Consider the following 27,885-nt stretch of genomic DNA (forward strand, 5'->3'; position numbering starts at 1 on the left):
ATTGACCTAAAACGGGAAAGGTTTATTCTGATTTCATGTCAGATATTGAGAAAAACATGCATATGTGTCTTTTTAAATAGTGTATGTAAATTGGTTTCAACTGTATTTGCCAATGTAACAATGCATAATGTGCGTGTCTGCTCTGGCTCAGACTCACACATCAGGAAACTGGTGAATTTCGTGGGAGTGATGGATTTCCTCTACTCCTCACTCCATCTCGAGGTGCCCAGGCAGAAGAGGCCTGGATAGCAAGAATTGGTGGGTATAAGTACACGTCTAGTCTAGGGTCTAAAAAGATTTATTGCTTATCTGGTTTGAGGTCAATTAATTTGGGGGTCTGATCTGGGAACTGATTAATTTATGGGTCTAATTGGAGATGATTAATTTACGTGGTCTTGTCTGTGGTCTGAATTTATTTAGTTAATTGTAAACTTTGAATTGTCATTACTATCACGGTTGTAGCTAGTCATATATAGCTTGTCACTATATTTTGATGAATTTTGTAAATCTCACCATATAATGCCTTCTCTTTAAATCAATGTTCTCCAACTCTGGTCGTCAAGAGCCACCAACAGATCATGTTTTCAAGATTTCCTTTGTATTTCCCAGGTGATAATTGCATCACCTGCACAGGTAAGAATTCCATCAAGGAAATCCTGAAAACATGATCTGTTGGTGGTTCTTGAGGACCGGAGTTGGGGAACACTGATTTAAATCAATGTCACTCTATGTAAAACATTTGACACTTAAATGTAAGCACATTTATATGCTGTTCTCTAAGCTATGCTTTTAATATTACTTGAATAATTTAAGTGCTTACCTTGATATAGATTTTGGAGATGACAGACTCACATTAATGATTACCAAATATTTTATAGCTTATAATTTTGAGATAAAGAGGAATAGAAAGCGGCACTCACCACTTAAAAGTCAGTTTACTAGATATAATACAGAGACACAGAACGAACATAGTACATCTGATGACCGAATAAACTGACTTTTATGGAAATACCAGTGGTGAGTGCCACTTTCTGTTTCTTTTGATCTCTACCTTACAGGTTACAAGTCTGCATGTAAGCTGAGCACCCCGGGATCTGAGCATGGACTCCCGAACTTGTTGATTCACTGATTTACTCCCTTGTGGAATTCATTGTGTACAACACAGTGTCAGCGTTCATCTTTTTTGCTATCAAATATTTTATACCATATCCTAAATTGATCTGATATGATACATTGTAACACCACATATCACATTATATAGTATAATATACCATAATATACCATAATATAATAACATGATATACAGTACATTATGTAATATACTAATTGTAATACTTTATATAGTTCAACAGAAATCAATGTAATTCATGAAATAAAAGTAATATATAGCCAGTTAAGGTAAAATACTTTTCGTGTGGTGTTACTTGCTTTATGTGCAAGCTTCAAGTTGCACCAACAGGAAATACTGTAATAGTCTTGATTGATAATAGTCTTGATTGATGCTGCAGGTAATATTTAATTTTTATCCTATGGGAGAAAAGAGCTAAAAAATATGTAGCTTTCACATAGCTATTTACTGTAGCCTGTTACTCTAACCTAAGAGTGATGATAGAAGTAACTCACCTCTAAGTAACGAGCAGTCTTCTACCTATATAGTATTAAGAAACGCTTATGTCATTTATCATAGACATTTTATTCGGCTAAATTCCTGTAGACATATTTTCTAAATGGGTGTTTCTGATATTACAAGCAGATATCTATGTAATATCTAAAGAACATCATTCTAAAACTACTAAACAGATCAATACCTTTCCAGATCGGACTGCCATAGCATGCCACCTCTTCAAAAAAATCAGGTTGTCTAATGCAGGGTTCCCCAACTCCAGTCCTCAAGGCCCACCAACAGGTCATGTTTTCAGGATTTCCTTAGTATTGCACAGGTGATGTAACTATTGCCTGTGCTGATGATGGAATTATCACCTGTGCAATACTAAGGAAATCCTGAAAACATGACCTGTTGGTGGGCCTTGAGGACTGGAGTTGGGGAAACCTGGTCTAATGAATCACTTGTAAGTCTGTCCTGGTCAAATATAATGTGTTGCAGAGATCTGGTAGGGCTTCAAAAAGCTCGAATAAAATAATCCTCCCTCATTGTCAACAATAATTACCATGTTCCAATCCAACCAGTCCAGCAGGAGCTTAGGGAATTGGGTTTCCATGAAAGAGCTACACACTAGCCTGAGTATACGAAGAGAAGTGCAGAGCACCGGTGAGGGTTCTGTCCATCATGTTGTCATTGGACTTGCCTTACTCTACAGTGTCCCTTATTTGCAGTCGGAAAATCATAATAAAGTTTTAATCAACAATGACATATTAGAAAACTGTGACCGCAAATATTTGTGGCAAGAATTTGAAGAAGAAAATATCATGACAATACCACTTTTCCCAAAATGAGAACCATTGAACTGACTTAATAATATGAGTGAGAAACCTCTTGTTAGGTCTCTTTCACAGAGACCATACTCTCACTGTGCCACATAGTAGTGTCTCACACCTCCCTCATAGCTACCACAATTTTTAGGGTTCTTTGTTGCAAATGCTTCTATTGCATGTTTGCCCTACAGGCACTGTTCTCACAGGATGTCCACACTTTGGTCTTCCACACATCCACAAGCCTATTCTAACAGCCAAGCAGCCTTTTACCTAGACCCCCATCCTCAATTTTTAATACACACACAATATAGAAGCATATTGGGTAACCTGATTTTTTTCTGTAGTTATTAGTGTCCCACAAGAATTCAATCAATCTCACCTTACTATCCTAAAATGTTCCCTGGTTTTAAGCTCACCACTCTACCTACTAGGTGGCAGACCATAGAAGACTCTCACAGGCTTTCTTGCTGCGTTCTTTTAGCCCCAGATAATAAACTGTTAATTGCTACCTTACCATCCATTCTTTGACATACCCACCAGGTCTCACTAGGTAAGAAAATCAAATTGTGTTTCATTTTGAGGTCAGATCTTGTTCCAACAGGCAACAACTTTCCACAGCTCCTCACATACCCTGTCATCATTACTTTCAACCTCTGGTCTACCATTACAATTCAGCAACTTTCTAGACACTCTCCTTATTTGCAGTGAGACAATTTGCTACTACTGTTGACTAAGGTTTCCACCTATCAAATCAACTGCACCCTGGTCTAGCATCTTGCTTGGTATACCTCGCACTCCACTTCACTCCACAAAGACATCTCTTGCAGGTTCTAACTAATACTGCTTAAAAGGGTTGTCTGGCCTTAGGCTACAAGTCTGCAGTCACTCTACGTGACTGCAGACGTGCATTACGCACTGTGTGGATTCAACGGTGCTGGCTCCAGGAGCAGCGGGCGTGTGACCACAAGTATGTGATTTGCATACATGCCGTCACAAGTTGACTAGATGGGCAAATGTATTTAGCAAGGCCAGACACAGTCTAGTTGGAATGTGGCTGGAAAAGCATGCAAATCGCATACTTGCAGTCACATGACCATCCGCTCCCGGCATCGGAGAATCTTCACAGCACGCAGTGACAGCAGATTTGTAGCCTAAGGCCTTTACAATCCCTTTAAGTTTGTGCTACTTGATTTTCAACCTGAGGGCTATATTCATGAGATTCCTGGCCTCTTATGGAAAGCCTACCTTGTAGGCTTGTAGTTTATTTTATGACATTGGCAATAGGTGGGTGACTGCAGGGGACTGATGTCTTGATGGGATAATATACATTGAAGTTATGTTTTCATTTAAGTGCACAAAACACTAATAAGGCGCAACTCCAAAACATATTATTTATAATGTTATTCTGTTTATGAGAGAATTTGCTCAGTCGACAAATTGTTTTAGATGTAATCTATCAAGTCCAATGAGTTGATTCTAATGTGGTAGACATTGGCAGTGTAATATAATGCCATTCTGTTCCTTTTCAAGGTTTTAAGACATTATGGTTTAGGATTATAATATTCTTTAAAAATCAACAAATAGAGGCATTAACCCGCAACCTGAATGCAATCCTTATTGATGTATTGATATAAAGGTACTTGTGCTATCTACAATAGCTTGATATAAAAGAAGTGCTATTCAATAAACTTTCATATCATGTCCTTTGATGCCAGTTTTAGAACACTATTCATTTCCTAATATATTTTAAAGATATCTAAATGACGTCTTGCCAGATTTCCGAGGGCATTTTTGGATGACTTATTGATCCGAAACGTGCAAGTCCCTGATAAACAGCTATTATATTTATATAGCAGGAAAATTCCATCAGGTATTCAGGATATTATTAATTATGCACAAATTATTGTGCAATTTTGAGTTTAGTTTGTTTTTATCGCTAGCTCAGAAAACGACTTCATGTTACCAGTCTAAAAACAGTATCACTAATGTTTGCATATATTCTCAAAGATGCTACTCAGATGATGGGTACAGGTATTATCAGTCACTCCCGATTATCTCGGTACCTGTACACCTAACATTATTTCTCAAATACTTTTCATGACCTTACAATTTATAGCTTTCCCCTTTAAGGTAATTGTGGTACAAAAACTATTTGCCCTTAAGCAAAGTGTCAATGGCTGGGGAATAAATGCATCTCTAAACACAGCAGGATGCCATTTGTGAAGCTCTAGTATATCATCTAAATGCATTTTCAACAATTAACAGGGTCAGTGCGTCTGCGGGGGAGCCAGAAAAGTGAGTCAGAGGGAAGTATAGTAGAAGTCTATGTGAATGGTGCCTGGGGAACGATCTGCAGCAGCCAGTGGGATGATAATGATGCATCAGTCATATGTCGTCAGCTAGAACTTGGGTAAGTTTCATTAACAAGAACTTGGTTCATTATTGTTGTTTAGTTTATATGTGATTAAAGACTTAAGTAACTATTCAAAAATTACAACTACAGAAATGCTTGGTGAATGTATTGTTGTTGTATATAATCACCTTAAAGGAAAGCTGTGATCAGAAAATAACCTATTGATTAAATAATGTTTTTGTGTTGAATGTATTTTGTAAAAAAAAACTGACAATGTTTTAGTTTTGCTACTTAGCACAATCTGTATTAAAAATAAAAAAATAGAAATCTTGCATTTTTCACATTGGCCACTGAGGTTTTTTTTAGTCTTTAACTTCCTTTTGTTTCAGGAAACAACACGTGTACATAGCCACAATGATGGGATCAACCTATCTTTTGTATTGAAGTGTGTAACAAGCCTGTGTTAAGGTCATTGTAAAGAGAGAGGGAGCAGAGTCTGCTGTTACATCAGCTATTGTGAATCGTGGGTCCTATGTGATCAGCTGTGTATAGAGGTGTGACCTGTCATTGTAATTCTGCCTCTGCTGAAAACTCCTGTAAACTCTGAAAAGACAGGAAGTATGAGTCTACAAATGCCACAGTATCCAATGTGAACATTGCAAGATTACTAATTCTGTTTTGTTTAATAAAGATCGTAAAATGGAAAAAAAATATATAAACATTTTTTTGAAAAATACATGTAGTACAATAACCTGTGTAAAACAATAGGTTATTTTCTGATTATAGCTTCCCTTTAAGACTTCATTCAGATATCTAGGTTTTTGGATTTTTTTGCATACAAGAAAAAAAATGCAATTTTCCACTAGTGTACTGGATCCTTAAATCAATTTTTTTATCTATGTCCATTTTTACTATTATGTCTCACTCACATCTGCGTATAAATCGGACAAGCGTAATTCTATAAAAAATCAGATTGCACTAGTACCAATGTTATTCAATGAGTCGGTGCTGTTCTGCAATTTTTCTCTCTCAGCTGGAATCTGGATGAGAAAAAAATTGCAGCATGCTGCGAGAGGCCACGTATATCGGACGAGACTCGTCAATGCAAGTCCATGGGTGCAAGATATGTGTGTGCCATTCGATTTTTATGCACACATCTCAAAAGGAATCCGACATTTCATCAGCCAAGCATCGTAAATTCACAGCCCAAACTGTCAGAATAGAATAGATAGAATAGATATATAGAATAGATATGTAGAATAGATAGATAGAGTAGAATAGATATATATAGATAGATAGAATAGATAGATGTCATATAGAAATGTAATGTCACGAGCCCCGTACATACGTATAATAAACTTTCACCTTTAGTGCCTTTTATGTGGCACTAAAGGGTGTTTTTAGTATTATTAAACCTATTAAATAAATAATTAAAAAAATTACGTGCAGTCACCACTATTTTTCATAACCAGCCATGGTAAAGCAGATAGCTGCGGGCTTATATTATAAGGCCGGGAAGGGCCATGGTTATTGCACCCCTCCCAATCTAAAAATGCAAGCTCACAGGTGCCCCAGAATTGGCGCTTTACAGATGCGCCAAGTCTGGCTCTTTACCCCGGCTCTTCCCGATTGCCCTGAAGTGACGGCAATTGGGGTAATGGTTAATGGGGTTGATGTCAGCTGTGTAATGTCAGCTGGGGTCAAGCCCAAGGGTTAGTAATGGAGAGGCCTCTATCGAACACTCCCATTAATAACCCAGTGATCAAAAATAAAAACACACAGAAAAAATAGTTTATTTAAAAAACACTCTCACACACCTCATTCACCAATTTAATAAAAAAAACAGAAACACGCTTGGAGCCGAAACGTTGCCTAAAGCCCTTATAGCCTATTAAATAACCATTTATTTTTCTAAAGAGGAGTGGTTTCTTCATTTTTTTACTCTACATTGAGGATTGGTACATACCTTGAAGACTTGGCACCCGTGTTTTTTCTTACTGCTTGCTAGTGCTGCTTTTTGTCTCTTTTTTCTATCCATCTATTGATGCGCCCCCTGGGGCCGTGGGGTACTCAGTAGTCGGGACAGTTGGTTCTTTTGGGATAGTCACAGTGGCATGACCCGGTCCGTGGCCCAAGGCAGTCAATAAATAAAGAAAAGAGGGGAATAAAGTTTTGGGGATAAAGTTTTGTGACGCCACCCGTGGTATGCGGCTATAGATGGCTGCCACTGCTGTTCAGATCCACTGGGGCCGTGGTCGGTTCTATTGGGGTAGTCACGGTGGTGTGACCCGGTCCGTGGCCGCCGCTGCTGTTCAGATCCACTGGGGCCATTGGTGACGCAGCAGAGTTGGTTCAGCTCTCCACGGGTAGAGCTAGGCCCCAGGGCAATTAAATAGGTGATTTTAGATGTTGTTGGTGTAGTGCAAGGCAGGTGACGCAGTAATTGAGTAAAGGACACAGCGGGGTGCAGTCTTCAAATTTTTACTCACAGTTCTTACGGTGCTCCAGGTTACAACTGCTAGCCATGTTATAACAGCCCACCGAGTCCTGTGTCCTCCGGGAAAGTGATCCAGCCAACTCTCGGATAACTTGGGTGCACTTGATCGGGACCCCCTTCTTGTGTACCTTCCCAGGTCGTCTCTCTGCGCTGGCTCTCGCCCTCCTGCCCTGCACCTCACACACAGTGTCCTGAGCCAGTGGCCCCGGGCCTTGTTGGGCAACGTCCCCTCTGTCCCCTTGGTCCTATATGGCCACATTTTCAATGAATGTGTGTGGTTTTGGCTACTGCACTTAGAGATACTGCAACCTCCGGTTTTCTAGCTGACTCTTGCAGTCCTCCACTTGTCTGGGGCCGATCCCCTACTGCGACCTGAACCCTTCACGGTCGGCGTGAACTTGGGCGCACTGGTGGACTCCGCACTTCCCGTGCCCCTAAGATCCTTTCTCTGTCTCTGGAGCCCTTCTCTCTGACTCCCTCGCTCCTCTTGTTCTTTCTCTTACTGGGCCCCCCTGACTGGGCCCTACTCCTCAACGGTCCTCTCTCACTGCACTCTTGCTCCTAGGACCCCTTCTCTCTTCACTCTCCTGTGACAGACTCCCATCACCAACTGCTCTGACTGACTAACTGACTTTCTAGATCTTTATACCCGTCTTTTTATACTCCCTATCATGTGACCCACGTCACCAACTGTCACTCTACGTGGTCCCCTCTACCTTCAGTCCTTCCTTCAGTGCTCCCCTAAACTACTTCCTCCACCCACCTCCTCTACCTAGTTCCCCCCTCCAGACAGGGACAGGGACTGTGCTCTCCCTCAGGAGCAATCTCGCCCTTCCCTACTGGAGTGATGTGGTGTTGAATGTGGGTGTGTGTGGGTCCCGGGTAGTGCTCCCTCCTTACCCGAGAGTGGGGTACCACACCTCTGGCTGAGATGCAGTACCTCTGTGGCGACTGGACCCGCAGGAGTGCCACACTATCTATCTGTCTACCTGTCTAGCTATCTATCTATCTATCTATCTATCTATCTTTCCATATATCTATTATCTATCTATCTATATCTGTATATAAGATTGCTTTATTAGTTGTTTGTAAACTAGCTTTAAATGACAGAGAATTACAGTATGTAAAAGCTGATGTTAAAACACATTGCATATGCATGTCATACGGATGTCATATGGATGCTGGTTGAGAAAAATCGCGTTCTACTCGCATGACACTCGTCTGAGCTCCTATTTATTAAACAGTAAACAATGAACAGCACTCCAATCACACACAGATGGTATTCATGTGCTGTCCATTTTTTCGAAGACAGTTTAATTTGAATGAGTTTGATCGGTAATTCAAATAAAAAAACAGACATGTCCAATTTTTTTTTTTTGGAGGGTGGGCAGCACAGCTCTGTCGGGTATACAAATCAATACGGGGTGGGTATGCAGTTCCCAGGTGCTGCCACTATTTAGTCGATGGAGCTGTGCTGTGGAGCTTCACAACTGAGCAGTTCTGACCGCCGCTGACACCTGGAACAGCACTGTGCTGTTGATGGAATAGTGGCCACGGCCGGGTACTGCACATCCACCCTTATTGATTGATATAGTGGGCGGATCTGCAGTACCCAGCTGTGGCCACTGTACAATTGATGGAGTTGTGCAGCTCTGTAACTGAGCAGTTCTGGCCGCCGGCGACATCAGGAACAGATGATCGGCGGGTGAGTCCGGTGTCACACCCCCACCGATCAGATATTGATGACCTATTCTAAGGATAGGCCATCAATGTTAAAATCCCAGACAACTCCTTTAAAGCTATGTCTATGCAGGGTATTTGAACTTCTGTACATTGAAAATGCTCTGATCACTATAAAGACTTGTTCAGCAGACAACTTTGGACCACTTTAGAATAAATAATGGTACAGGGGTATAAAGTTAACCAAGGTCAAAAGTAGTTTGAGCATTAATCGTATTAATTATATTTGCAATTGATTGAATAATTGCAGTTTATGGAGTAATTTACGACTACAATCTCAATCCAAGTGAGACTTGTAATTGTAGCTGTAATAGTTGCCAGAAAGCTTTCATGCTTTGTACACAGATTCCAGGTGCGGGACAGGCGCACACTTGTGAATTGCCGTTATTCTAAGGATAGGACAGTTTAGGCTCATGGTTGTTATACCTTACCCAAAACTGCTGCAATTTATGGGAAAACACAAGGGTTGTATGAACCCAGCCTTACAAAAATGCAGTAACTTGGTTTCGTTGAATCAAGAAGATGGAAGAATCAAGAAGATTCATAGAATCAAGAGGATGGAAGATGACATTATGTTCTTCTCTAAATCGTGTGCTCATCTGCCAGATGTCTTATATAAGGAACAAATAAGATCACCACTACCATCATTTATACAATGAGCCTCAGGTGTGCAAATATCATAACTGAGTTCATACGTCCTTAAATAAAAATTTCCTGCACTCACTATTCATCTTATAGCAAATACATAGTCCCCATCGTCAGGGGATGATAACGCACATAGCTGGGAGGTGAAAAGCAGCGTCTATGAAAATGAATTTGTGATACTATTTTTCACTTACAATATTTCGAGCAATACTTGTGACCTTGATGACATGTTACATTAGACTTTTCCTTAGCCTCTTTCATATAAGAAACTTGGTTTGCAGCTATACACATATCAACATCACATTCTGAAATTAATTGTACATTCTTATAGCAACTCTTATAGATTATATGCTTGGCTTATATACTATGATTAAAACTAATCCAGATCTTTGAGTCATTGCCAGACAGAAAAACGAGCCCTGGAGAATAGCAGAAAGCTTTACATCTATAAATATAACAAGTCTAGGCGTAGAATCAGTTATAAACCACACTCTGACTTCTTGCTCTTTTTCCTACTTGCAATGACCCTTTTAGAGAAGCCACTTTACTGATACAATGAGACTGTTAAAATAATGTGCAGTTCATCTGCTGATTTATAGCCATGTCTTAATGCATGAAGCTCAACCACAAATAGTGTCTACAACTCTGTCCATCCTTTATGATAACACAACGCTCAGACGGCCCGGGCAGAATGCCAGGGAAGATTTGATTAAACTTATCATTCTTGTTCTTGCATTAAATTAAATAGAATATACGACCCAATTCCCAAAAAATAGTATTCATTGTATAGGGAAAAAGACTGTCTCTCCGGAAGAGGCCTGGCATTTTTTCAGGGCAAAGATTCAGTTTCGTGCCCCAACTCACAAAGTGATACGTACAAAACTTTGTTGGGAGATCAAGTCATTTATGCTGTCATAAAAATTATCATTATCGCCATATTATCAATCAGTTTCCAGCCCATGTAAACAGACCAGTAAACAAGCGCCGATTCACTCATGTATAGTGGATCAGGGCTAGCTAATGTACCAAAATTGTCCCATCTAAACAGATCTTAACCCCTATCTGACGTGGAGTGTAATAGTACACCCCACGTCAGATTTCCCTGTTTGGTGCGGGCTCCGATGCAGAGCCCGCACCTTTCCGGGCACATGTCAGCTGATCCATACAACTGACATGTGCCCGCAACAGCTGCAGATGGAATCGCGATCCACCCGTGGCTTTTAACCAGTTAAATGCCGCTGTCAATCTCTACATTGACTTTGTCACATGATTGCAGGTCGCCGATGGGTTGGCATGGCAACCCGAGGTCTGCAGGAGGTCCCTGTGGTTGTCATTGCCAGATTGCTATGAGCGCTGTCCAGTGGTCGGCGCTCATAGCAAGTGAACACACAGGAGATCTGATCATTGCCTGTGTACAGCAGAGGTGATCAGGCAAGTGCTGCTTCTAGTCTCCCATGGAGACCATTGAAGCAAGCAAAAAGTTAAAATAAAAATGTTTTTAAAAATATAACTCGGTGTTCGAGTTGTTCGACGAACCCGAACGATTTGCAAAAAATTCGTCTGTTCGAGGTTATGTTCCATAACTGTTCGTGCACCAAAAGCGTGTCCTGCATGTCTGGAGCTATTTAGAGCACCAATCATGCAGGGATTGTCTGCCACTCACTGTAATGCCACAGCCATGGTGGTTGTGGCATTACAGTGGTAGCCCAAATCGATGGGAACAGTGCTCACAGTGAAACATGAAAAGCCGGCAATTCAGCAGCGGCATACACCGGTACCCGACAATTTAGAACAGAAAGAATAGAGTATCACACATAGATTAGATAGATAGAAACATGTCAGTCACACATATAAGAAGTACTGTGTCAGTGTTGGTTACTGTACTTGTCATTTAGTGTAAAGGATTTATTAAAAAAAATAATAGTGCTCTCATGCACCGTCTCTTGGCATTTCAGCAGCCGTACCCGACAATTTAGAATAGAAGGAATAGAGAATCACACATAGATTAGATATATAGAAACATGTCAGTCACATATATATGAAGTACAGTGACAGTGTTGATTACTGTACTTGTAATTTAGTGTTAAAATAAAGGATTTATTTAAAAAAAAATTGGCGTGGGGTTCCCCATAATTTTAGGCTCTAGCGGAGGTTAAGCAGACGGCTGGGGCAGATGTTTGAAGCCTGGGAAGGGGGTAATACCCACGGAGCTTCCCAGGCTTCTAATATCAGCCCCCATCTGAATACCTAGCCTTTACTAGCTATTAAAATGGGGGACCCCCCAAAAAAATGACGTGGGGTCCCCCCTATTTTAATAGCTAGCAAAGGCTAGGCAGACAGCTGGAGGCTGATATTAATAGCCCAGGAAGGGTGCCATGTATATTGGCCCCCTCCCAGACTCAAAACACCAGCCGTCAGCCGCCCCAGAAATGGCGCATCCATAGGATGCGCCAATTCTGGCATTTAGCCTCGCTCTTCCCACTGCCCTGTAGCGGTGGCAGTGGGGTAATAGGGCTGGGGTTGATGTCAGCTTATAATGCCAGCTGACATCAAGCCCAGGTTAGTAATGGAGAGGCGTCTATAAGACACCCCCATTACTAACCCCATAGTCAAAGTTAAAAAAAAAACACAAACACCCAGAATAAAGTCCTTTAATTGAAATAAAGACACAATTCTTTATTGTTCTAAATTAAACCATACTTACCATCACGCCCATTCCAGCAGAAGCCAATGTCTTCTGCAATAAAAATAAAATAATAAAGCAACATCATCCTTACCTTTCCATGGTTCCCACGACGGCTTCAGCTCTGCTACATTCACATAACAGGCTGGATCGCAGCAGAACGCTGCCATCCAGCTTGCCGTGCCGCACACACTGAGAAGCGCAGGCATGCTTGCGCTCCTCAGTGTCTTGCTGTGACGGCATAAAGATGAGCCGAGTTCATGTCCAATGAACTCGGCTCACCCCAGGCACGTCACTGACAGCGTGGGAAAATTCTCCTGCACTCAGCGCTTCAGCGTGAGAATTCTCCCACACTGTCAGTGACGTGCATGAGGTGACCTGAGATCATTGGACATGAACTCACCTCATGCACGTCACTGACAGCGTGGGAAAATTCTATGGATGCGCCATTTCTGGGACGGCTGACGGCTGGTGTTTCTACCCTGGGAGGGGGCCAATATTCATGGCACCCTTCCTGGGCTATTAATATCAGCCCCCAGCTGTCTGCCTAGCCTTTGCTAGCTATTAAAATAGGGGGGACCCCACGTCATTTTTTGGGGGGGGTCCCCCATTTTAACAGCTAGTAAAGGTTAGGTATTCAGCTTGGGGCTGATATTAGTAGCCTGGGAAGCTCCATGGGTATTACCCCCTTCCCAGGCTTCAAACATCTGCCCCAGCAGTCTGCTTAACCTCCGCTAGAGACTAAAATTACGGGGAACCCCACGCCAATTTTTTTTTTTAATAAATCCTTTATTTTAACACTAAATGACAAGTACAGTAACCAACACTATCACTGTACTTCTTATATATGTGACTGACATGTTTCTATCTATCTAATCTATGTGTGATGCTCTCTTTCTGTTCTAAATTGCCGGGTACCGATGCTGAATTGCCGGCCGGCTTTTTTAAAGAAACGGTGCATGAAAACACTAATATTTTTTAAAATAAATCCTTTACACTAAATGTCAAGTACAGTAAGCAACACTGTCACTGTACTTATTATATATGTGACTGACATGTTTCTATCTATCTAATCTATGTGTGAGGCTCTATTCTTTCTGTTCTAAATTGTCGGTACCGCTGCTGAATTGCCGGCCTGCTTTTTTAAAGAGACGGTGCATGAAAACACTAATATTTTTTTTAATAAATCCTTTACACTAAATGACAAGTGCAGTAACCAACACTGTCACTGTACTTCTTATATATGTGACTGACATGTTTCTATCTATCTAATCTATGTGTGATGCTCTATTCCTTCTTGTCTAAATTGTCGGGTACCGGTGTATGCCGCTGCTGAATTGCCAGCCGACTTTTTTAAAGAGAGCGTCTTCTGAGCAGTTTGTCAGCTTTTGGACACCTTTGAAGGTGTTTTCTATGTGTTTCTATGTGTTTTTGATTGCCTGCCATTGGTTTTAACGGTGTTCGACGGTGTTCTAAGGTGTTCGACGAACAGTTCGACGAACAGTTCCTCGAACATCCCGGTGTTCGACGAACCGAACCGAACCCGAACACTACGGGGGTGGCTCAACACTAGTTATGATTAGTGATGAGCGAGCCTGGTCGCCACTGCTCGGTACTTGCCCGAGCATCACTGTGCTCGACATGCTCGGCACTCGGTGAGTATTTCCTGGTTGCTCGAGCGGGAGCTTGGGTCCCCGCCCTGCATGTTTGGCGCTCTTTAGAGAGCCAATGAGACATGCAGGGATTGCTTGCCATGCACTGTAATGCTGTAGCCATGTTGGTTGTGGCATTACAGTGATTGGCTGGCCGCATAGCATCATCAGGTCTATATAAGACCTGGTGACGCTAGGGTCGTCACAGTCTAACCCGGAAACAGGCAGAGTAGGGGGAGATGCTGTTGAGCTAGGGACAGAATTGGCGGTGAAATAGATATAGGTATTCTACAGTAAGATATATATCCTTCTGAACTAACAGTCCTTCTGAGGACTAATCTCGCTGCATATATTCAGTGGTGAAGGTAATAGCAGGAGTTAGGCAGGGAGAGTTTGTGGCAGTGTATACAGCACAAGAGGGCCCATTGCACTTTCTGTCTGATCCTGCTGTTACAGATATCCTTAGACATAGCCCCAGATATCGGGCCAGGGCTAATTTTTTTTTTCATCTTAATCCTGATTATTTGCTTAAAAAGAAATCCAGAGTACACCGTTTTACTGCTTCATTTGTTCGTTAGCACTGCAGAATACAGCCAGATCTTTTCCATCATCAGACGTGATCCCATATTACAGCGATAAAAATCCACAAATTTGTAGTGAACGTGGAAAATATTGTCCTCCATTTAGAGTTTGTAGCAGTGTGTCAGTGAAGCTATTCACCTGTGGTCGCTGTGACAATTAGGAAACTACAGGGCCGCTATTAAAAACCGTGGCTGTCCGTCAGATGTATCACATGTAACTGCAGTACAAATCCAGCCATTTCTGTCCTCCATTTAGAGTTTGTAGCAGTGTGTCAGTGAAGCTATTCACACGTGGTCGCTGTGACAAATAGGAAACTACAGGGCTGCTATTTAAAACCATGGGTGTCCGTCAGATGTATCACGTACAACTGCGGTACAAATCCAGCTATTTGTAGTGAATGTGGAAAATATGGAATGTGGAAAATATTGTCCTCCATTTACAGTTTGTAGCAGTGTGTCAGTGTACACTATTTTACTGCTCCATTTGCTTGTTCGCAGAATACAGCCAGATTTTTTTAATTTTATTCACATTACTGTATTGTGCAAGCAGAGAAACTTTTTTCAATGATCAGACGTGATCAGTATGACTGCCGTAATAATACAGAAATTTTATTGAGTGTGCCAAATATTCCACTCCTTTTAAAGTCAGCCAGCTGTGTTTTGTTGAACCAATTGATACTTGGTCGCTGACAAATACCATACTATTAGGTGACTGCCTGAAACTGTGGCCACCAGATGTTATCCCATATGACTGCCCTAATAATCCAGCAATTTTTGTGAGCGTGTCAAATATTTCAATCCATTTAAAGTATTGCAGTTGTGGGTTCAAACCTATTCACAGTTGGTCACTGACAAATAGCATATCTGTGAACAATGTTGTCAGAGTATTACGCCACTTTTATGGACTGACAAAAAAAACCTACAAAAAGCAAGATAGAATGGAAAAAATGTTAAGAAACATTTTCCCAAGGTAATGACTTGTATATAAGAAATACAAAAAGAAAAAAGTTATCAACTGTGGAAGACATTTATGCGACCACAATGAACACTCATCTGGAGCTGATGATACCACCTAGCAGCACCTATCCCTATTGTAAATGAATCTAACAGCATTATCGATAGGTAATAGAATAGATTTCATTTTTTTTTGGGCAGCACTAGCAGCACGCAGTATAAGGCAATAATACCTGGCTGGATTGGTGTAATATGCTATCCATACTGCAATACCCCACCCGTAAATTAACTTCAGATAAGACAGTTAATATTCTAGAATATAGAATCTATTTGAATTGTCCTTCCCATTAAAGAGTGGGTTTCCTATACTGTTATTGCATACACAGCAATTTCAAGGGCTGCCAAAAATTAGGATTCACTCCAATACTCATTTGAAGAGACATAAATAAATAAATAAATAAATAAAAACACAGTAGGATCTTTCTTTAGTATAAAAACCAGACTCGCCAATGTAACCTCAATGTAATCACATTGTTCAGCTCCTGCACCTCCTCCTCCTCCTCCTGTTCGGCCTCCATCTCCGAAATGACCACATCAATCACAAGCTGGAAGCACTGCAGCACTGCCTTGGCCAAGCAGCAACAGGCTGTGCTGAAGATAATATGCTTAATGCTTAGGTGACAAACCGCACACCGCTGCAGAGTTGTTGAAAGCTGTAGCACAGCAGGCAGATCTGTGACTCTCACCGCTGAACATACTGCCAGGCATGGTCATGTATGACAATGGCCGGAACCTGGTGGCAGAGAAATGACAGCCGGAGTAGATATGATTTCCCTCTATGCCAGTCCTTTCACCGAGCTAAAGTATATAGCTGTGGTGAAATACAACTCTCATCGAGAAGCAGTGTCAGACTGCAGTACATTGAGCCCACCAGAGGAGCCTCATAGCCACTGCAAAATTTGCGCTATGATGAACTCTCCTGATGGAGAAACCAGGGCCCACCGGAGTATTCTCTGGTGGGTCCGTCCAACCCTGCCGAGAAGCAGCCCTGGCTAAGAAATGTCTGTGTGAAGGTTCCCGGACATTCTATGGCTGCTTTTTTACTGAAGGGGAAACCCACGTAAAAACTGGGAGAACATACAAAATCCTTGCAGATGTTGTCCTTGGTGGGATTTGAACCCAGGACCCCAGTGCTGCAAGGCTTCAGTGCTAACCACTGAGCCACTGTGCTGCCCTCACTGTTCTCCCTTTGATATCTAACATGCTGGAGAAACTTGCACCTATTGCCACTCAGTATCTTCAGCTCCTTTGTGAGAAACGAATGTATTTGGGCAGCCCTCAGTCTACCAAATAAAATTCCTGAGAAGGAAATTGTGGATGGCTTTGCAACTGGTACTGGGGTCACTGCTAATACCATGCCATCATGCCATAATTCACTGGAAATATTCCAGGCTGGTTTAAACCAAGCTGATTCCCACAGAAAAGTACCAGAAGCAAGCTAAGGAGATGGTGGCCTCTATCATCATCATGACCTGCAAGGTTTGCATTATTAACTCTCCTGAAGGAGAAGCCAGGGCCCACAGGATGAGTCTCCGGTTCTCTGGTGGGCCCGTCCAACCCTGCCGAGAAGCAGCCCTGGCTAAGAAAAGGCTGTGGGAAGGTTCCCGGACACTCTATGACTGCTTTTTTTACTGTGGTCTGGCTCCAGCAATCTATAAGATTGCAATCTATAAAATCCTTTCACTGACTCTCCATTGCCAAGAGACTCCAGTTCAAAACCCTAACCATGACATGCAAAGCCATCCACAACCTGTCTTCTCCATATATCTGTGACCTAGTCTCCCAGTACATACCTGCACGCAACCTCCGATCTTCACAAGATCTCCTTCTCTACTCCCGTCTTTTCACCTCTTCCCACAATCGCATACAAGATTTCTCCCGTGCATCCCCCCTACTCTTGAACTCTGTACCCCAACATATCAGACTCTCGCCTACTGTTGAAACTTTTAAAAGGAAGCCGAAGACCCACCTCTTCCGACAAGCCTACAACCTGCAGTAACCCTCGCTCCACCATACCACTGCACGACCAGCTGTATCCTCACCTACTGTATCCTCACCCATCCCTTATAGACTGTTCGTGCGCCCTCACGGGCAGGGTCCTCTCTCCTCTTGTACCAGTCAGTGACCTCTTTTCACATGTAAAGCGCCATGGAATAAATGGGCTATAATAATAATTATACCACTTGTACTCTGGGTCAATTGATGGCACTTTCCTGGTGTCTGCTCCTAAATTGATGTGTTTTGGCAGCTTTTGGTCCCATTTGAAGGTGTGTGTGCATTTGATTTTGGCCCCCATTGAATCCAATGGCGTTCGGCAATGTTCAGCGAATATTTGACAATTACATTGGCGAATATTGCAAAAACGGCGATCGTAATCTGAAACAAATATTGAAATATTAGCTTGTCTCTAATCAGAAACACCCTTAAAAAAATTATGTGGGAGGATGAGGAGAAGGAGGAGGGCGACATAAAATAGAAGAATTCCTGAAGTGTATACCCATGTCTGGGTTTGAAGGGGTGCATGGGAATAGACCCCCCAAAAAATAACCACTGTATTTGAGTTTTCTGTTTGATGCTATCATCTAGTGGCGTTGAGAAATTTGGCCCAATCCAGCCCTTGTTCATTTTGATAAGTCAGCCTGTTAGCATTTTCAGTTGACAGGCGGATGCACCTATCAATTATATCAGTTATAATGCCCCCGGTGGCACTAAAAACCATCTCTGACAAAACGGTAGTAGCCAGGACCTTCAAGGCGTAGAGAGACAGTTCATGCCACGTGTCCAGCTTGGATACCCAACAGTTGTAAAGAATCATTGAGGAATTATGGAGGACGCTGGTACAGTCGCCAAAGTAGTCCTTCAGCATTTTCCAAAACGTTTTCCTTCTTGTCAGAGTACCCCATGTATCAGGGCCTGGGCGCTGGGAGGATCTGAGAAAACTGTCCCAGATCTTTGACAGCGTTCCCCTGCCTCTGCTGCATCTCGTTTGTGTCTCCCTTGCTTGTACTCCTTGGTTGTTCAATGAAATGTCTGTGACCTCTGCCGCCAGCATTGTCAGATGGGAATTTTTTTTTTGTTATAATTCTTCAACAAGAGCCTGAACTTAATATCTCCAAAAATGAACTCCTCCGGTTTCCTCCCTCTACTAAACTACCTATACCTGACTTTGCAATTTCCTTTAGGTGGTGCCACCATAACTCCCAGTCGGCACGGCTGCTGTCTTGGAGTCATATTTGACACATAACTTTCCTTTATTCAACGTGGAAAATCACTCACTCGCTCATGTCACCTGCACCTTAAAAACATCTCCAGAATTCGATCTTTTCTCACCTTTGATACTGCAAGAACTTTTACTGTCACTCTTATTCACTAGTGCAACTTCTCTTCTAATCAGTCTCCCTCTAAACAAACTGTCTCCTATCCAATTCCTTCTGAATGCAGCAGCAAGGATCATATTTCTATCAAGCCGCTTCATCGACGCCTCCACCCTGTGCCAGTCATTGCACTGGTTAGGTCAGACATTCACTACAGAATGCAATAGAAACTCATTTCTCTCACCCACCAAGCTCTCCACAGTTCATCCCTCATTTCTGTGTATCACCCCTCCCGTGCCCTCTGTTCTGCAACTGATCAAAGACTGACATCCTCCTTAATCAGAACCTCACACCTCCGTCTCCAAGAATTCTCTTGTGCCATGCCAGTTTTCTGTAATGCCCAAAATGCGTACAACACAATGGTCACTGTAAAGGCAACAGAACATAAAGTCGGCCATGTGTTCCAGACTGCCAACAGCCAAGACTTCCTTGTTCTCACCAAGAGGACGACAGTCCATGTTCTCTTCCTCCTCCTCCTCATTATCACCCAATCCGCATTGAGATGAGATGAGGCTAGGTTGAGTAGCATTACTCTGTATAGTTCCTTGCTCCGCCTGCAATGCCTCCTCTTTAATTGTGAGAAGCAAGCGTTTCAGTAGACAGAGAAGCGGGATGGTGACACTAACTATGGCGTCATCGCTGCTCACCATCTTGGTGGAGTCCTCAAAGTTTTGGAGGACGGCACAGATGTCAGACATTCATGCCCACTGATCAGCTCTTATTTGCGGAGGCTGACCTGAATGCCGATGGGCGCGTTGAAGCTGGTACTCAACAACTGCTCTCTGCAGCTCAAAATCATTCCAAACATCTGCAACGTTGATTTCCAACGCGAATCCGGGTAGGTTTTGAGAAACCGCTGAACCACTAAGTTGAGCACATGGGCCAGGCATGGTACGTGTGCGAGCTTGCCTAGTTTCAGAGCCGCCACCAAGTTCTCTGATACAGCTTGCAACAACTCTGCAATGGTATGCGGTTTGCTGCCTAAGCATACAGTCCTGCTTATTGTTATTGACACCCATGAAGTTTAAGTACATAATCTGGAATATCTCCTGAAAAAAATGAATCAAGTGATAAAGATGGAGGTTGAAGAGGAGGAGATGGTGCTGGAGCTGTAGAATATGGGGGCAACCCTGGTTGACCCAGGATCCGCAATCCTCTGCTTCGGGAGGACGTATTCCATCCCAGGGTCCCACTGGGTCTCTGCTTCCACAATATTAACACAGTGAAAAGTGTCAGTGAGATGTACCGTCCCTGGCCACATTCACTTGTCCACATGTTTGCAGTTAGGCAGTCCTTCCCACTAAGTGTGCTGGGGAGGGCACAAGTAATGTTCTGGGACCCGTGCTTGTGGAAGGCGGGGACGACACAGGGAGAAATACTGGAGGCTGGGGACCAAGTATGGAAACCCGGTTGCCCCTTGAGGTTGTGGAAAGCTTTCGCCTCCACGAACCTAAAAGGCAACATTTCAAGGGCAAGCAATAGTCAAGAAATGTGGTAGTTCAATATTGCGGCCTGTGGGTGGGTGACTGGCTGCATACTTGTGCTTGCATTCCAAGGACTGGGGTAGGGACAACACTTGGACGGTGATGGTTGCAAGTCTGCAACAGCAGGTGCAGGGCGGGAGACATCTTCGCACGCGCCATGGAGAGAGGCAGTGGTGTCACTCGCAGACACTGTTTCTGGACCTTGGCGTTCGGTTCAGCTAGTCGGGTGTTTTGCTGTCATGTGCCCGAGCATGCTGGTGGTGGTCAGTCTGGTAGTTTTGATGCTCTTGCTGATGCTGGCCTGGCAGATGTTGCAAATGGCCTTTTTGGGGTTATCTAAACAGTCTTTAAAAAAGAAACAGATTCGGGAAGACCTAACAGTTGTACTGGCAACTTCTGTCGTGTTGGTGTTCCATGGAGCGTTTGCCCGCCTTGTGTCTGTGGCCACCACACTGCTTGTTCCTGCCTGTTGTGGTGCTACGCCTCCCTCCCCCTGTGTGCTGCTGTCCTCACTCTGCATGTCCCCATGCCAGGTTGGGTCAGTGACTTCATTGTCCACCGCTTCATCTTTCACTTCCGCACCCTGGTCCTCCTCCTGACTTTCTGTCGATTTTATCTCATCATCATCCACCTTTTGCGACAGTAATTGCACTTTCCCACCGTCACCTTCGGGTGACCATGGCTGCTCAAATCACTACATGCGATCTTCTGTTGCCTTGCTTGAAGCTGGCCGGCTGAGATGCCCGAATCTATCAGTGGAAAAGGGAACAGCTCTTGGAGTCTCTCAATGGAAAAGTGAACAGCTCCTGGACTCTAATCTCTCCTTCAAACCACATATCCAAGCTCTCTCCACTTCCGAGTGGACCGAGCGAGAGGCCAGAATCTATAAATGGAAAGATGAACAAAACAGCTCTCAGGAGTGTCCAAGTGTGGGATCAGTTGTCTCAGGGAACTCGGAATGGTGGGAGGAAGGAGGATCAGGGTGAGGAAGATACCGACTCCAAGTAAAAGAAATCTCCCAGATCCGCACATTCCTCAACCACAAATCTACAAAACACTAGTGCATGCCCTCATCATCTCCTGTCTCGACTACTGCAACCTCCTGCTCTGTTGCCTCCCTTCTAACACTCTCGCATTCCTCCAATCTATCCTAAACTCTGTTGCCAGACTAATCCACCTGTCCCCTCGCTATTCCCTTGCCTCTCCTCTCTGTCAATCCCTTCACTGGCTCCCCATTGCCCAGAGACTCCAGTTCAAAACCCTAACCTTGGCATGCAAAGCCATCTATAACCTGTCTACGCCATACATCTGTGACCTAGCCTCCTGGTACTTACCTGCATGCAAACTCCGATCCTCTCCTTCTCTACTCTCTTCTTATCTCCTCTTCCCACAATCGCATGCAAGATTTCTCCCGTGCATCCCCCCTTCTCTGGAACTCTCTAACCCAACATTTCTGACTCTTGTCTACTGTTGAAATCTTCAAAAGGCACCTGAAGACCCACCTCTTCCGACAAGCGTGCAACCTACAGTAACCCTCGTTCCACCATACCGCTGCATGACCAGTTCTATCCTCGCCTACTGTATCCTCACTCATCCCTTGTAGACCGTGAGCCCTTGCAGGCAGGGTCCTCTCCTCTCCTGCACCAGTCGTTGTCACATTTTTGTTCAAGATTATTGTAATTGTTTTTGCGATGTATTTGTATACCCCTTTTTCACATGTAAAGCGCCATGGAATAAATGGCTCTAGAGTAATAATAATAATGTGGTCCAGACTCATGGCTACTGAGACTGGACCGTGTGGAAGACAGGGTGGTGGTGGTGGTGGCAAACTGACTGGAAGCATTATCTGTCTGCTATCCAGCCAACAACCTTTTCACACTGCTCTGGCTGCAATAGTGATGTTCCGCGGCCCCCTAGAAATTGGTACAGGAAGGTAGTTCAACATGACGTGGGTGTTTGTTGTGCTCCCTCAGCAGGCACAGTTTCATCTTGCCCATGGCCTCGGCCTCTGTGTGCACCATCACCATTACGTCCACTTCCCCGTCCCTTGCCACGAGCCTTGCCAATTTTAAATGGAGTTTAATAAAAATGTCTGTATTATTACCGCAGTAATATAGGATCACATCTGATGACCACAGTTTTAGGCAGTGCCCAGGGAGTCAGAGATGCTTCCAGGGGTCTTCCCCATGCTGTTCTTATGTCTTTTCAGCACTGTATGGATGTGTCTGATCATGTCTTGCACACCACATGGGAAGATAAGGTAGTAAAATGTTAAAATGACTGTGAAAAATATTCAAGATAATCCCATGTCAGTCAATCATGGTGCCCTGTTTGGAGGGGGATTATAGAAATCTTCAATGTACAGTGTAATTCGACACTCCTGCAAGGGAGGGGGCCGAGAGGCAGGGAGTGACTTACCTCACAGCAGCTGTGAGCTGCGTGTGGATCCCCATGTCATGCGGTCTTTTGTGTCAGATATTATAATTCAACACCGCTTTATGGGGATACGATACATCCCAGTGATGCACCAAATATATTTTTGGAAACCCAAGAGAATGGGGAATATCACCCTGGCTTTCAGCACAGTCCAGCGCATAGGGAAAGGGAGATACACGGCACAGCATTGCAGGGGCCGCTAGGGCCCCGGTGCTTGGTATCCATGCGTAGCAGGGGCCTGGCTGGGTCTGATGACATCATAACCGGCTCCCTAGGACCATCCATTAAGGAGGTATAGCCCATTTTAGTTTTTGGGAGTTTTTAGCTGAGAGCGACCAGGGGTGGAGATTTAGGTCCAACCAGGGGGAAGTAAGGGGAGTGACCCAGAGAGGTTAAGAGCTCCAGCAGAAGCAAGCTCAGGGTCTTTTTCCCTGGGTGTTTGCGAGGATACAATGTGTTGGAGAAGTCCTGCAACAAAGAAAGAGGGCCCACAAGCCTCCTATGTGGCAGCACCTCCCTCACAAAGAGGGAGGTGCTGCCTCAGGCCTTTAAACTGACTGGTAAATGACTCTTAATAACTGATTTATATCTTTTGTACCACTACTATTGTGTTTGCATCTCTGACTATTATGTATGTATAACCCTTATGTATATAGTTAATGTCTAGTGTGCCCTTACGGTAATTAAATATATAATTTAACCATGGGCTGCTCTTTTATCTTGATCCACAAACTCTCACGTCTGTTGTTGGGTCCAACAAACACACTACTGGGCTGGTTTCTAGCCCGATATAAGTCCTGTTATAGCTAATAGAAACTGGTGGCAGCTCTCCCAGGCCGACAAGATTCTGCTTTACTGGAGCTAGTGAAAGAGCCTCTCAGCATGTTAGAGGTCTGAGTGAGTGTGGTGCCATGTTAGTGACTGAGTGGGCCACCTCTTCTCACTCCCTGGTGCTGTCCTGTAGCCGTGTGGACAGGGGGTGTCTGTGTAGAACTGTACCAATCTGACCTTACGAGTCCTCGAGGGGGTGCGGAACATCATGTTGGTGCAAAGGGCAGATCTGTATCACGTGATCCATCTGACGTAATAGTGACGTCAGGCGGGTGGCGGGGTGTGGATCCATCACAAGTGGTGGCAGCGGTGGGATTCTGCGGGGTCTCTCTGCTGCCATTTCTTCACATTGGTGGCAGCGGTGGGATTCTGCGGGGTCTCTCTGCTGCCATTTCATCACAATGACATTTACTGAGAAATGTATTTTTCAAGGTTGAAAGCAAGGCTAAAGTGCAAAACCACATCAAAAACGCTACGTGTGAACATAGCCCAAGGTGTGGAGGAACATTTTTGTTTTGTTGATTTATTTTGCCTTCTATACAAGTCAATACCCTGGAAAAGATGTTCCTTAACATTTTTACCAGGAAAATCCATTTTGGTTTCGTTTTTGGATGTTTTATTGTGAGTCCGTGAAAGTGGCGTAGTACTTTGACAACATTGTTCACAGCAGTGACCTAGGAGTCAGAGATGCTTCCAGGGGTCTTCGCCATGCTGTTCCCATGTCATTTGAGCACTGTTCCCATCGATTTCGGAAATTTTTAGGCCCTCTGCAGACCTCGGAAAAATGCTCAAGTTTCCCATAGAATTACATTGGGCTCGTTGCTCGAGTCAAGCACATTTCAATTTGCTTGACTCGAGCAACAAGTACGCGAGCATTTTAGTGCTCGCTCATCACTAGTTATGATTGATGGTAGTTGCCATCTTGGAATCCTGACAGAGTGCAGTAAAGAATTCCTTTTTGCTATATAAAGGTATTTAAAAAAATGTTTAATATTTAAATGTGTATTATTTATTTTACTTATTTATTTTAGTACATTTCTCGGAGAACCCCCTTTAAAGACATGGCACTTTGGATCTTAAACGTGTCCCTATCATCAATGATTCCCTGGCAAGTCTTGTATTCTTTCACCACCAGTTATAGGTCCTTCCTATACATTGCCTCAGCCCCAAACTTTGCCTTTGCTGACTCAGGGTCTCACAAACCCATAGCCATGCCCACTGTAGCAGAACTCTCCTTTCTCTCGGCTCCACTTCCCAGGGCATCAAAGACGATCTAGCCGTGTTTAGGATCAAATCTGCCAGGTCTTTTATTCAGTTGCTACCAAAGGTCTCCTTCTTATCCCACGTAACAAATCTGTGGCCTTATCTTGCTTCAGTCTTTCACTGCACACCAAAACTAACCAGAAAACTTTACCCCTTTCTTGCTTCCAAAACTCCTCTCCACTGCAGGACTGGCTGCTTACTAATCCTTTCCTGCCCAGATTACTTTGCTATAACATTTTCTACTGTAAAACTGCCTAAAAGTAACATTTCTATAATAAAACATGACAGGACTTAGAATTAATATGAAGCAATAGCGGAATATCATGTAGCACATAACAAATCAAACATTAGGTCATAATTTCACATATTACCAAAGATTGCATTTGCCAGAGAGCTGGTTCACATGTCAGATACGGCTTCCCCACAATGCCATGCAGCCATCACATCAAATTGGCGATACACAGCGCAGGCAACATGTGGCTAAAAGATCCTTTGAGGCAAAATCTGCTTCTTCTAAGGTTGGCTGGTGATGCCGCAAGTGCTGTTAGTAAACAAGGCTTAAAAGTGCCTTAAAAGCTCTGGTTGTGGTGGTTCTGAGTCGTAAGAGCGGGCATCTTGTGTGTGGGAGTTCTTTTGATAATTGCTGCCAGATGAATCTTTGGCAGTCTGCAGGCTCTGCAGGAAGAAATATAGTCATGAACTTCTAGCGTAGCATCGATTAGGAACTGCTCTCCATAAGCAAATGCAGCAACATCACATGTTCATTTGGGAAAAGGAAGCCATCCAGCAATCAGAACAAGCTCCAAGTTGTCCTCCCACCCATTTTCCATACGCAATTGCAAAGGGAGTTGGCAGATCTTGATGATTGGCATGCCCAAGTGTATTCAACATATTAGAAAATTCCTCTGACAACCATTAATAACCTAACTGACAGCATATAGGTGTATTAATTCTACATGTAGGGCTCATACTCAATACTGAATAAATTGAAATGCTTTGAAAATTTTCTTTCTATTTTTTCATCATTTGGATATCACTAGCATGTCTTTTGATCTTGTGATTTCATAATTCTATGACTTTTCCTTCTTGGTCTTGGAATTTCATGGTTGATGAGTGTATTTCTCCAGGAAAAAAGACACTTGCCATAATGCAACAGGATGTGGAGGAAGAACAGGCGAATGAACATGTTTATCACTGCATTGTGGCTATTGAGGACTGATGAGGTCTATGTTACATGCAGCAGAATGTGAAGAAGGGGGAGGAAGAGGAATAAAAGTAGGACGAGCAACAGCAGCAGGGGAATGTGGAGGAGTACATTGAGTTATCCAAAGCACAGGCAGGGGACAAGGCTGACAGTTAAACTGAAAATGACAATGACGACTATATTGACCATGATGAACATCCATTGCAGTGTATTGCGAAAAGTGCACAAACTGGGCCCTCGATCATACTCATGAGCATTGCAAACTGTATGCTTGAATGCTTTTGGGGTGACAAGGTGTGACGACATAGCATTTAATCTTAATTAGGCCAGACTTATATTTTCAGTAGGCCAGTAGACATAGACTAGTGTTCATATGAGTCTGAAAGTTGACTCTTGAATTGATGTTTGTGAATTGTTAAATGGCTGCTTTTTACCTATTATATCAGCTCCTACAGTTTATTGTACTGCTATTCTTGGAGAACAGGGACACAGGATCATTGAACAACTGATGTTTGATAATGTATTGATTACCCATTGTATAAGTCCATGCAGCTTGTTGACCTGCAAAACAGTGAAGATCAAATTATGCAGATTGATTAAATACTCAAACATTGAGAGTTGATCTCATCCCACCTTCCCCTGACCTGTTGATGATGGCGTGAGCCACAGAAGTGGGTATAAAAAGGGATCTATATCCTCCTGCAAGGAGACTCTACAGAACCGTGTCACACTAGGTGAGGGGAGGACCAAGTGTACAACAATGGGAAAAGGGGGAAAGCCCAACAATTAGGGAAAGGAAGAGTGGAGACCCCTAGGCAGATCATACAACACCTTGACTCCTCTACCGTCCCTAAATAGACTCCACACCTATTGCTGAGCAGGATACCTATTACCTAACTGACCCTAGAGCTAGGGCCTAGGTAGAGAGGGAAGGCGTGAGCACTAGTCAGCCCCCACTGCAACTAAAGACAAACAAGGAAAACAGACAATGGGATACACTTAGCTTGAGAAGACACCAGAGAGAATTTGAAAATTCTACAGCCGGATCCAGAACGACTGTCTGTCAAATCTGATACACCCGTGACAAACAACAGCCTGGACACCATGGCTCCATCAAGTGGCACACAGATTTGACATTCTCCAGGATGCCAGCCTAAGGGACCACTGCTATAGCTGATAGAATACAGATCTGCTCCACTGACCATCATTGATCCCATGGAGACATTTGGGCAAGCTAGGTTGGGACCCTCCGGTCACCTGGCTGCATGGAGACGTTCGGAGAAGCCAGGCTGGGACCCTCCAGTAACCTGGCCACGTAACTCAATGGACTGTCAGCTTCGTAAACTTGTCGTTACCTCCTCTCTGTGGGTGCCCGCCAAAAGCGGGGTGACTGTGGTGAGGGTAGTCGGCCCTGAAGCCCTGAAGTTGCAACTGCTCTAATCCCGGCGAGCCAGCGGAAGGGTGAGACTGTAATTTGCATCATCTTGTGTATTTATTGGAACTGCTCTATATGTTATTGTCTGTTGGTGGCTCAATTAAGTATTGGCACGCTGTTTTACCCTAATCCTGTGTTGTCTGAGTAGTATTATGCTGATGGGGAAGGAGTGCGGGCATTAAGTTTGGATGAGCCCTGATCCATACGGTCTTTCTAAAGACAGCCGGGCCAGCGGATGAGAGCACCCACTGACCCTCGTG

At 43.5% G+C, this 27,885-nt stretch overlaps 1 protein-coding gene across 1 annotated transcript in view; it reads left to right on the top strand.

Annotated features, from left to right (window-relative positions):
• PRSS12 (serine protease 12) overlaps positions 1–27,885 on the top strand; it is a 356,030-nt gene that overhangs the window by 46,394 nt on the left and 281,751 nt on the right. The window contains exon 2 of the mRNA XM_073639827.1: positions 4,699–4,843. Coding sequence (XP_073495928.1) covers positions 4,699–4,843 — 145 coding nt within the window. The remainder of the gene's footprint in view (positions 1–4,698; positions 4,844–27,885) is intronic.

Source organism: Phyllobates terribilis, unplaced genomic scaffold (genome assembly GCF_046119375.1).
Source record: "Phyllobates terribilis strain yellow unplaced genomic scaffold, ASM4611937v1 Scaffold_1__5_contigs__length_1240528914, whole genome shotgun sequence".
NCBI classification, from domain to species: Eukaryota; Metazoa; Chordata; class Amphibia; order Anura; family Dendrobatidae; genus Phyllobates; species Phyllobates terribilis.